At 53.7% G+C, this 11,811-nt stretch overlaps 1 protein-coding gene across 1 annotated transcript; it reads left to right on the plus strand.

Moving 5' to 3' along the window:
• The first annotated feature begins 7,921 nt into the window (after positions 1 to 7,921).
• LOC104584159 (translation initiation factor IF-2-like) lies at positions 7,922 to 10,176 on the plus strand. Its single transcript, XM_010238314.1, has 4 exons — positions 7,922 to 8,168; positions 8,258 to 8,425; positions 8,525 to 8,773; positions 10,151 to 10,176. Exons 1-4 carry the CDS (start codon positions 7,922 to 7,924, stop codon positions 10,174 to 10,176), a joined length of 690 nt encoding a protein of 229 aa, XP_010236616.1.
• Positions 10,177 to 11,811: the final 1,635 nt, after the last annotated feature.

Here is an 11,811-nt window from a genome sequence, read left to right on the forward strand (position 1 = left end):
GTGGTAGGTGATCGCTCAGGCGGCCGTCAAGTTCTTCAAGAACATTGTGTGCCGGTTTGGTGTGCCTAACGGCATCATCACCGACAATGGCATGCAATTCACGAGCGCGGTGTTCCAAGTCTACTGTGAGGGCATGGGCACCAAATTGCACTTCGCGTCCGTTGCTCACCCGAGGAGTAACGGGCAGGCGGAGCGAGCTAACGCAGAAGTGCTGTGGGGGCTCAAGACGAGAACCTTTGACAAGCTCAAAGGCCTAGGGAAACACTGGATTGAAGAACTCCAGCCCGTGCTGTGGTCCATCTGGACCACACCTAGTCGAGCAACGGGCGAAACTCCTTTCGCCCTTGTGTACAGGACAGAAGCGGTGCTGCCCCTCGAGCTCAAGCACGGATCTCCCCAGGTACGCGCGTACGGCGACACTAGCCAACTCGAGCAACGGGTCGATGATCTGAACTTCATCGAAGAGCTTCGATGCCGGGCTGCTGTGCGAGCGGCACGCTACCTGCAAGGACTCCGTCGTTATCACGACAGGTGAGTCCGTTCCCGGGGGCTCGAGAATGGATACCTTGTCCTGCGCTGGATACAAGGAACAAAGGCCGGGAACAAGTTGACTCCGAAATGGGTGGGCCCCTTCCGGGTAGTGCAGGCGACCAGGCCGGGGGCTGTCCGGCTGGAAACCGAAGACGGCTTGCCAGTGCAAAATAGTTGGAATATTGAGCACTTGCGCAAGTTCTACCCGTGAAGCGGCGGAGCCCGACCCTCAGGTGATGCCGCTGATGCATACCTCTCGAGCTAGTGTAACCGGGCAGCCCCCGTGTGTAAACCACTAGCTATTGTGAATAAAGATAAGTGCTCTTTTCCTGAGTTTAAAGATTGCTCCCTTTATTCGCATGTTCTTCCTTCTTCTGTCTCCTGCTTTAAGTGCACAGAAGTGTCTTTCCATACTTGGTTGTGAGCAGGGGGCTACCGGAGCCTCGAAAACATAAACTCGTTGCCGGATCGTTCCGGCACGGGACATGCTTTTGGCGGGCTTCCCGCAACGTGCATGATCGGACGTGCAGTTGCCGGGCTCCCCGCAACATGCACCGCGCAGTCGCTGCGCCTGGGAAACGGAATGCTCACATCCAAGTTTGACATCGACTCTTCCGTGCCCGGGGCCTGGGAGGCAGGAGATTGTGGTTATCCATGCTGCTTTGAGTTTTTCGTGGATTTCGAATTTTTTTTGCAGCATCTCGGACCTAGTAAGAATCCAATCTGGAGGGAAAAGTGGAGTCTTGCACACTGCAATACCCGTGGGCTGCCCACGGGACGCGGCGTGTAGCAGTGCCTTGTGGTGCGGGACGACTGCACCACGAGGAACTTACCACATTTCGAGGCTCTTGACTCGGGAGGGGGCCGCCACGCGTGCCACAGCAACTTGGCATGCAAAGTGGCGAAGACTATACCACACTTCAAGGGGAGGCGTGCCGCGAGTGCTGCGCTGATCCGTCGCGCGCCGTGGCAAGCCCTCCCTCCGTGCCTATAAAAAGCGCGCCCCAGCCATGGAACAGCTCAGAGCAAAGCCAAGAAAGGGGCTGCTAAGGCAGGCGGTGCTGCGGAGGCACGATGGGAGTGCATGCCATCAGGGCCTGGCGCCGACGGGTGCACTGCCATCGCGCCCTTGCCGCATCGCCCCATCGAGCCTACTCCGAGGGACGTCGCAGAGACACGGTGGTAGTGCATGCCATCAATGCTCCGCGCCGACGGGTGCATTGCCACCGTGCCCTGGATGCATCTTCTCTAGCGAGCGGCTCTGGGGCAAGGGCCACCGACGGGTGCACTACTGCAGTGCCCCTGCCGCGTCCCTCCAGAGGGTATCTCCGCAAGGAGCGGGGGTCGCTGTGGAGACACTATGGTAGTGCATGCCACCAGTGCTCCACGCCGACGGGTGCACTACCATAGTGTCCCCGCCGCGCCCCCCTAGAGAGCGCCCCTGCGGGCGGGGGTCGTCGCGAGGACGCTGTGATGGCGCCGGTACCGGCGTTCGCCGTTCGTTCCGGCCCATCACCGCGTCCCTATTGCGGCCCTCGGGCAGTTTTTTCCTAAGCAGCGAGGGCTGCTGCGGGTATTGGTGGCGAGGACTCCACGGTGTACATGCAGCACCCCTCGGGACGAGCTCCCTAGAAAAACCAGGTCTCCCCGGATGCGGGGGCTGTCGCCGGGAGGCTATAACTTCCTCGCCACCCGCGCCTGCTGCTCCAGGTGAGGTGCAGCAGGCGGCGAGGACGTTATAGCCGTCTTGCGGCAGCTCCCAGAGCGGAGTCCTCTAGGGCCAGGGTTTCCCCCCTGAAGGCGAGGGTTGCTGCATGAGTGTGGGGGTAGCATCGTCGTCCGCGCTCGCCGCCGGCGGCGATCCTGCCACGGCGTTCCTGCTGCATCCCTCAAAAGCAGACCGCCACGGTGCTGGCGGCCGCCGCTGGGGTGGATGTCGCCGCTGAGGCTCCGGCGACCCCCGGGGGCGTGGGCACCGCCGAGGTACCGGCGGGCGCCACTAAGGCGGCTGCTGCTGCGGCGCCGGCGGCCACCGTCGGGGCGGATGTCGCTGCCGGGGAAGATGCCGCCGCGGCTGCCGAGGAGATAGCCGCGGCCGCTGTGTGCGCCCTTGATCTCCTCACGATCAGGGGCGCGTCGTCACTGTCCTCGTCATCATCGTCCACGGGGATGACTTCCGGGGACGCTGCAGGCTGGCCCGCCTCGTTGTCTAGGGACTGGAGGGAGGGCCAGCTGATCTCCGACTCGCCCCCGCTCTCCACGAGCACCTGCTTCCCGCGAGGCGCGGGCACGGGAGCGTGGGGGGTCCGGGTGGGGGTGTCGTCCATCAACCCCCACTCGTTGCAGGGTGGGAAGGCGGCAACAATGTCGTTGAGCGCCGCAACGCCGGCGTGGAGGGAGAAGATTCCCGGCGGGAACCTCGTCGATTGGAGGTTTTTGCCGGAGATCCCCTTCACCCACACCTTGAGGGATTCCAAATCCACGCCGTCCTGGTGAAGGCGTGTCCTGTCCCCGGGACCCGTGTACATCCACACGGCCGAGAGCGCAGTTGGAGCGGCGCGATGCGCCGGTTGATGAAGGTGCGCGCCACGTCCACGTCGGAGAGCCCCGCCAACCGCAACGCCTTGATCTTCTCCACGATGGGAGGAGATTGGTGTCGCGGTGGTACCGGTCCTGCTAGCCGTCGTGGGGAACCGGCAGCTCCGTGGGCAAGAGGATGAACTCCTGCGGGTCTTCTACCTGGACCCAGCACCAGTCACCTCGCCACTCCTTCTCGATCTTCTTCTCCGACCGGACGATGAACTCAGACTTCATCCGGTCGCGGGCGTGGAACACCACCCCCGACGACATCGCCCTCGCGTTCTCTATTCGGGGGTAGAAGTAGTGGCGGAAGAGCGCCACCGACGGCATCACCCCCACGAACGCTTCGCAGAGGAATTGGAAGGTGGCGAGGAGGAAGAGCGAGGTGGGGTGGAGCTACGCCACCCGCAGCTAGTATGATTCCATCAGTGCGTGGAGGAACAACGAAAATGGCGGAACCAACCCGATGAGGATGAAGTGCCCGAACACCCAGAAGTCGTTATCCTAGTGCTCGGCGCCAACAGGGAAGATCCAGGTCTCCCCGTGCTCATTAAACCCGGAGGCGACGGCATGCTGGATCTTGGCCAGTGCCTCGCCATTGTAGCCGGGTCGGTAGAAGGCGAGCGATGCCCTCATCGCCCGATTCTTCTGGTCTTTGTCGGCGGCCTTGGCGGCCGCCCCGCTCTTGCTGGCCGCCGGTTCCTTTCCCTTCCGTGTGGTGGGAGGAGCCATGGGAAGCGGAAGCGGGGGCTGGTAGAGCTTCTGAGCGCAAGATGCAAAGGAGGTTGAAGGCGAAGGCTGTGGGGAGCAGAGTGTTTTCCCCTTTTGGCAACAGTAAAATCTTTATAGCGCTTGGCCGTTTGGTAACGGCCGGTTCCGTACCCTACGAGTGCGCGGGGATTACTCCTAATCGGAAGGAGTAATGCGTGGAGTGACCTTAACTTCCTTGTTTAAGGGGGGAGGTTAGGGCGGAAATCACGCGCCCACTACTCTGTCCGTAACGGCGGGAAATGTGGGGTGGCGAAGAGACGCGGGCCCAGGGCAAATTGGGACCCACGCGTCGGTTGGGGCGTTGCCCGGCAACCGACCAAGGGAAAAACTGGTCCAGGAACAGGTGTTGCCGGCCCACGCCCGGGGGCTACTGTCGCACTAGTGGCTCCCGGGGTACCACCGTTGCGCGACGCGTGGGTCACATCGCCGAGTTTCCGGGAAGGCGTCATCCCGAGAAGCAGTTAACGTGCTGCCCGGCAAGCCACCAGCCCGGAAGAGCTAGCGGGGCTTCGGGGAATATTCCCGCCTGGCCACCTCCCGGGAAGTCACTTGCCGGGAGGGGGGTTCCCGGGCGCAGGCTCCCGTCCTGGGAGCGGGGCCAAGCAAGCAGAACAACGGCGCCGCGTGGGCGTGCGTCAGGCATGCCGTGCGCAATTCCGTGAGGGCGAGGAGTGAAGCGCACGGCGCATTTAATGAATCGACAGGTAAACAGTGGTTGTCCAGAGTTAATTATTAGGCCTTAGGCACCTAACTGAGGAGTTGGCACAGATGCATGCCACCAGCGCACCGAGGGGGAGTTGCCCTGTCTTCCTGCTCGCCACTTGTAATCCATGCACCGTGGCACCTGTGGCATCCCCTTGGCGAGAAAAGGAGGACCCCCGCCGACGGTCAAAGGGTTGGTTTTTTGGGGTTGGTTGGTTCATTCGAGTTTGGTTCGGTCGGTTCACAGCTAGCTTCCAGCATCAGCAGAGAATAGGGAGGAACACTTAGCCAAAGGAAGAGAGTACTTGGGAACTCACCCGGCAGCCTGTAAACACTTGGTTTTCTGTGATAATACAAGCTCAGACAAGGAGGACGTAGGGTTTTACACCTCCGGGTGGTCCGAACCTGGGTAAAAACGCTCGTGCATGTGTTCTTTGCTTGCATGCACTTTGGGTGTACCTGTTTTCAGGTTATGTACGCCATCGGCCACGCCGGCGATCACCGGGGTGATCGCCGACGCCCCTGCCGAGCCTAAAAGGGGGTGTGCCAGCACGCCCCTAGTGTCGGAGCCCCGTGCAACGACAGGCGCGCGCGGAGGCGGCCTCGTGGACAAGCCACGGGGGCCGAGCTGCATCTGGCCGAAGACCACGTGCACAAGGAAGAAGAAGCATAGGGAGCTTTGCCGGACAGCAAGAAGAAGATGGACAGACACAACGGGCTAACAGGTTTGACATTTCATCTGACATGTGGGCCCGACCTGTAAGGAAAATTGTCAACTCGCTTAGTCACATTATTACAAGCTTGTCCTTACATTGTGACCGAAAATGTTTGGTTTGCGGAAAAATCAGTAAAAGTGGTGGCTCCATGAGAATACTGCCCCAGTACATGTGGTTTTGTGAAATTTACTCCAAAATATACTACTTCGTATCATGTGTGAGCGTTTTTTTAACTTTTTTGCCGAATTCATTGAATGATTGTCAATATAATCATGAATAATGAAGAACATGTAGCAATGGTAACGTTTATCACTTCCATCCATCCAAGCCGCTCGACCTCCCGTGTGGTGATGATTTCAACATCAAGCATCGGTATATCGATCAAGACAACAAGCAACAACAGCCATCATATAAAGCAAGCGGCAATATAAATCAGCCTTCCTGCTCTCCTATTACTCCTACTCCCTACTTTATTTCTCAAATAACTTCCCCAATTTCTCTCGCTCTCCCTCTGACTATCTTCTCCATCCACCCTAAGTGCAAACTCCTCCTCTCACCGTCCCGATTCATCCCGCCACCGAACATTGCGGCCGCCCGCTTGTGCGCACCACCTCCGCCCATAGATTCCCACTATTCGTCCGCTCCCACACGCTGCCCGGTACGCCTGTGCGCCCTCTCACAGCCTTGTCCGCCCGTTGGCCGCGCCCGCGCGCCGCCCACACATCGCGTCTGACCAATGGTTGCCGCGCGCCACTGCCCGTCGAGAGGGCCACCAATGGCTCGCGCCGACGCGGTCCCTGCTGCCCTGCGTCGGGCCACCGCCATCCCGGCCTTAGGCTCATCCCATCACCGTCCAAGTCCCGCGGGGAGCCACCAGCGCACACGAGCCGGTGGAGGTGGCGGTCGGGGCACGCGACGGAGCCGCGGGTCCGCAGCCGCCTTCCGCACACGGCCGCCGCCGACGCGCACGAGCTGGTGGAGGCAACCAAGAGTGGCGGCGGGCGTTGGCGAGATCCGGATCGGGTGGGGGTGAGATTCGTAGGAGAGGAGGAGCGAGGAGGGCTCTGTTTTTTTTTTGTTTTTTGGACGGTACGTGTTTTTTCTGCGCTTGAGGACCGCGGGAGCCGGGATTAAAAGGCGCGCAAGGACAACGGTGGCAGATTCGTAATTTCGGTGAAGTGACGTACCGTGACAGCCGTACCATCACCACCAACTCCAATTTAATATATTGTATAAACTAGTAAGATGCCTGTGCTTCGCGACCGAACATATCATCTTCATGTTCAACTTGTAAGAAAACAACAAAATAAAAATATTATTATCAGAAACAACAAAAAAACAACAACATATCATCTTCATGTTCAACTTTGTTCATACATATATGGTTACATAAATAAATAAATAAACATAATATGAATATTCAAACATGTCATAAATGATTCTTTACATGAGGTCCGAGTGCATGATACAAATCCTCCAAAGTTATATGGATTGAGCAATTTCATATGGATGTAGCTCCAATGTCTATACATGTATCAGGATTTTGTAGATTGCAGAGAAAAGGTGGAAAACAAAGAAACGGTAACTTCATGTCTAGAGCAGAAATTTTTACTGGTTCAACAATTCTAGTTGAAAAATATACATACTCCTAACCCTCAGAATAAGCCACCATTTTGCTTGGACAGCCCATACCTACAAAAGTAATTAGAATTCCAGCGATAAGCCAAGATAAACACTTTATGTAAGCTCCTAAAGTTGATTTAAAGAGGCTAGAAAGGTGGAAATATAAGCATGACTATCTAAAGGATGCAACCTCTTGCATGGTCGTGTGTCCTTTGACCTTTTCCTCCTCCCTGCGCTCAATCTCATCTCTCCTTCCCTAATTGCCATCTCTCCCTGCCTCGCTCTTAACTGATGGACATTTTGTTGAGGCAATGTAGACACTGAATGTTGCATTTTCACATGAAGACAACAGTTTAGTTTTGCAGGTATTGGCTCACAGAAAACCAACAGAAACTTAGATATTATTATTGTAAATGATCGGCATTAGTAAAAAATGACGGAAAACAAAGTACGAGCCACAAAGAGAAACTTATGTCACATATAATACAGAAGTGGCATCAGCAACAGTTAACTGGACCGTGGCACCTCGAAGTCTCTCGGCACCGTGATGTCTTGCCGGTGATGGTGCCTGTGCCTGCTGGACCGGACGTTGCCGGCAGAAGGTGTCATGCGCCGACGTGCGGGCCCTGGCGCCGTCTGCCTGGTAACCAATTAATCCGACGAACATGAAGTCTCGATCGATTTTGGTTGCACCAACGCAGCCCATCGATGCTGCTGCAGAGCGGAGGGCCGAGAGAGAGCAGCGTTTTACCCGCAAAAAGAGAGAGAGAGAGAGCAGAGCAGCGTTTGCGAGCGGCGGCGTAAGCCAGCCTGGCAATGCCCAATGGGCTGTTCCATTGACAGGCTGGCAAAGGTGGACCCAACAGGACTACCGTAACAGAATTTGATCTCCCCGCGCTCCCCTTTCTTCCCCGTCCTGCCGGCAACCTCCGCTGCTATTCCCACCGCCTCTCTCTCTCCCCCCGAGCACAGCAAACAATCCACCAGCCCACGCGAGAATGCCGGGAGAGGAGGAGGAGAAGACCGCGGCGACGGGGGCGGCCAGCGACGTGGCTGCCGGCGGGAGCCAGCAGGGGCTCAGCGCCGGCGAGGTCTCCACCTCCCGCATCCGCGCCTCCTTCCCCGGCCCTGTTCTCGGAGCAGGAGGCCAGCAGGACCGCGTCGCCGGTCAGGCGGCCTCCCTGCCCGGTGGCGGTCCTCTGATCGTGCCGGCGGCGCCCGTCTCGGCCATCTTCCCGATTGAAGGTGCGTTCAGTGGTTCCTGATCTCGCGTACGATGGTTCCCCATTGCTTCTGGTGATAGTTGTATTTGCTTATTGCGACGCGCGGCGCAGGTCCGCAGCATACATCCTCGCCGCCGCAGCTCCCGCCGGGGGGCGCCTCAGTTCGCGGAGGACCCAGCGCGCCCGTGATCTCCGTCGGCGACGCCACCCGGCCCAGCAGCCCAGGGCTCATGGCGGCGGCGCCTCCTTCGTCGGTCGAGGTCATCCTTGCCGACCAAGGTGCGTTCCGTTGTCCCGTCCCGTGTTTGCCGTGGTGGGTTCCGTCCGTCCCTGTCTTTTGCTGTGCTGATACGTGCATTCCTTCGTCGAGATGGTCAGGTCTGCAGCATCGGACGTCCTCGCCGGCGCTGCAGCTCCCGCCGGGGGCCACCCTGCCCAGCCCCAGCGCCAGCGCCATCCCCAGCGAAGGAAAGCAAGCGCGCCTGGATCGGTGGATATCGGTCGCGACCGACTACGTCAAGAAGAACATGGGCCCTAAATCACGCCCTGTTCTTTCTTCGTCCACGATGAAGGGCGCAATCCAGCCCGTACCTCTAGCTCCTGCTCTAGTGATTCATCGGCTGCGAGGTTCGTAGAGTACCCTGATCCGCATAGATGCCTGTGCTTGGCATGCCACGAGGCTGGCAAGACCGCCACAGGCTGCCCCTTTTGCCTCCGTGGGCGAGCCCTGACTGGCCGGCAATTTACTCGGTTTCAATTTTGCTAGGGTTTTAGCACGAGTTTTGTTCATACTTGATACGTTTTGTCCTTCCGGGAGTCTGTAGAAACTCTGTTCGTGCAAAGCAACGCTGGACAGGAATTTTGTGCACAAGAATTTTACCTGGTTTATAAACATATTACTTCAGTTTGTTGTGAGATTGTTGTCAAAGTATGCAGTATTGCTCATTTATGCTACCAATACATGAATCTGAGACTACTTTTATGGATAGAGCTATGGATCGGAGGGAGCAGTTTACTCATAAACTACTCTCGCTACGGGAAAACCTGACTTTTCCGGCGGCAATTTTTCGGGCCTCCGGAGGCAAAATAAAAAAGCCTCCGGCAAAGAAAAAGCCTACGGCAAAGAATACAAAAAGCCTCCGGCAAAGAATAAAAATGGCCTCCAGCAAATAAGGTGACCAGGTGGACTTGACGCTGCAGTAACGGTGAGAAAACGGGACCGGTCTTTGCCGGCGGCCGGGCCCACCGCAAAGATGTTTTTTTCGTTTTTTTTCTTTCCTTTCCCATTTCTCTCTTATTTCACATTATGATGTAAACCACCTCTTTTTGAGTTGAAAATTTTACTGTACTTCCATTTGGCATTGATGATGAGTAATGTGAATTAAACTCATAATTGTTTATGTAAAAATAATTATTTAACAGTTTCTAGAGCCGTTTAATATGAAAAAAGGAAATAATATTAAAACTTTGTCAAAAAATCACAGTTTTTGGCATGGTACCAAGTTATAGGTATATAACACTGGGATGAAAATTACAAGTCAATACGCAAAAATAAAATGGTACATACTTCACAAAATGCACGATCTCGAGAGTGAACCTCCAAATTTGAATCCCGAACCACGTGTTGGATTAATTTGACCCATTCTTGAGTTGAAACTTTTAGTATAGTTTCATTTTTCATTAATGATTACTAATATGAATTAAAATCACCACATTTTATGTACAAATAATTACTTATCATTTTCTAGAGCCGTTTAATAGAAAAAATCAAATAATACTAAAACATTGTCAAAAAGAACAAATTTTGGTTTGGTGTCATTTTATGGGTACATAAACTTGGCATAAAAACTAAAGGTCTATACGCAAAATCAAAATGATACATGCTTCACAAATTGTAACATCTTCGTGTAAGCTACCGAATTTAGCTCTCAAACGTCCAATTTGAGTTTTGAACCAAGTTTGGCTATAATGTTTTCACTTTTTGAGTTGATTTTTTTGCTGCAGTTTCATTTTCTACTAATGCCGAGTAATGTGAATTAAAATCACCAACTTTTATGTAAAAATAATTAATTATCACTTTTTAGAGCCGTTTTATAGAAAATATTCAATAATACTAAAACGTTGTCAAAAATTAGCAATTTTTGGCATGGAGTCATATTATGGTATATAAGGTCAGGGTAAAAATTTCAGGTTAATACACATAATTAAAATGGGACAAACCTCATCAAATGTGTACATGCAAACAAAAAAACAAAAAAAAAATTCTTTGCCGGAGGCTAGGCGTCCGGCAAAGACTATATTATCTTTGCCGGCGGCCTAGCCTCCGGCAAAGACTGTTTGCGACGTCAGCGATCCGCGTGACCGCGCCTCGGATCGGTGACGTGGCGTGCTCCTAACCGTTCATCTGAAAGCCGATCCGAAGGCTCCCAGACACTATCGTCTCTCTTATCTCTCTGTCTCCTCTCCCAGCCACACATCTCTCTTATCTCTCTCCCTCCATCAGCTGGCCGGCAAAGCCTTTGCCGGAGGCAAATGGGCCTTTGCCGGAGGTTTTGGGCCTCCGGCAATGCCCGTTTTTCCAGCAGTGTGTTTACATTGTTTAAAATTAGGCCCAATTCAGTATTTCTTCATTTTAGATTTTTAGTCGAACAACTAGTGTGTTTTCTTATCTGCAGCTCTTCATTTTAGTTTCATATCTGTAGGTATGAACTAATTTCGTATCAGTTTCACCCGTCAGCAAATAATTTCATATTTTAGTTTAATCTCTAAAAACGAGGCCCAATTCAGTATGTATCTTTTATGCTATTCCCTTGTTTGTTTATCTGCGGTTCATGCATACAAGAAAAGTTGATACCGCGAAGATTCAGGTTCTTTTTTATTGAGGCAGTTGGAATAAAAGCTCAAAAAAGTATTCCATGTCAAGAGAGTGAAACTGTTGTAGTGTTGTATAACTTCTAAGTGTGAGGACTGGATTAATTAACAGCGTCAACATTGAATTTTTAGCATTGTATTAGGTAAACTGTAACTCTGTTTCATAGCACCGTATTTTCTTGCAATCCTAAATTTCTTTAACATCTCAGTGTGAAGTTCTGCAACCTTGTTATTTGGCATTTTTCTTCTGATCAGAATATCTGAAATGCAGTCTCCTATGTTTCTTCTGATCAACAAACTAGCTAGCCAGGGAACAAACCAACAAGGCTTATTGAATATTCACAATTATCGTCCGGTGATCTATGCACGCACTCCAGCTTGTTATCCTGCATGTCATAGTAGTAGGTCGATATAATGGGTTCCCACGTCCGGCCAAGAACTTGGATCCGACTGCCTCTCTCGACGCCGTTGTCGCTAACTCGAAGACTGTGAAACCCACTGGCTTGAGCGATTCCATGCCAATCCTGATCAAAAGTAGCTTCCTCGGCAATGCAACGAGATTAAAGTAGTCGAAGTCCACTGGATCAATTGTATCAAATGGATATAACTCGGAGAAAAGTTTCGACGTCGATTGGGGCACATCAATTGAGCAGAGGAACACCAGTGTAGTGGCGTGGAACACCGATGTGGCGCCCTTAGATATCAAACCGTTAATCTTGCGTTGAAAGCACGTTAAATCAACGAATTCGTTGCCAAGAGACGGGCATTGTGCCAGTCTCGTCCAGGCCGCATCC

Source organism: Brachypodium distachyon, chromosome 3 (assembly GCF_000005505.3).
Source record: "Brachypodium distachyon strain Bd21 chromosome 3, Brachypodium_distachyon_v3.0, whole genome shotgun sequence".
In the NCBI taxonomy this organism is placed as follows: Eukaryota; Viridiplantae; Streptophyta; class Magnoliopsida; order Poales; family Poaceae; genus Brachypodium; species Brachypodium distachyon.

Bases quoted from the DNA above. Each gene is read 5' to 3' on its own strand.
- LOC104584159 (XM_010238314.1), top strand. From the start codon at position 7,922: ATGCCGGGAGAGGAGGAGGAGAAGACCGCGGCGACGGGGGCGGCCAGC. The intron at 8,169-8,257 runs GTGCGTTCAGTG...CGCGCGGCGCAG, and splicing joins GGCCATCTTCCCGATTGAAG to GTCCGCAGCATACATCCTCG. The intron at 8,426-8,524 runs GTGCGTTCCGTT...CGAGATGGTCAG, and splicing joins GGTCATCCTTGCCGACCAAG to GTCTGCAGCATCGGACGTCC.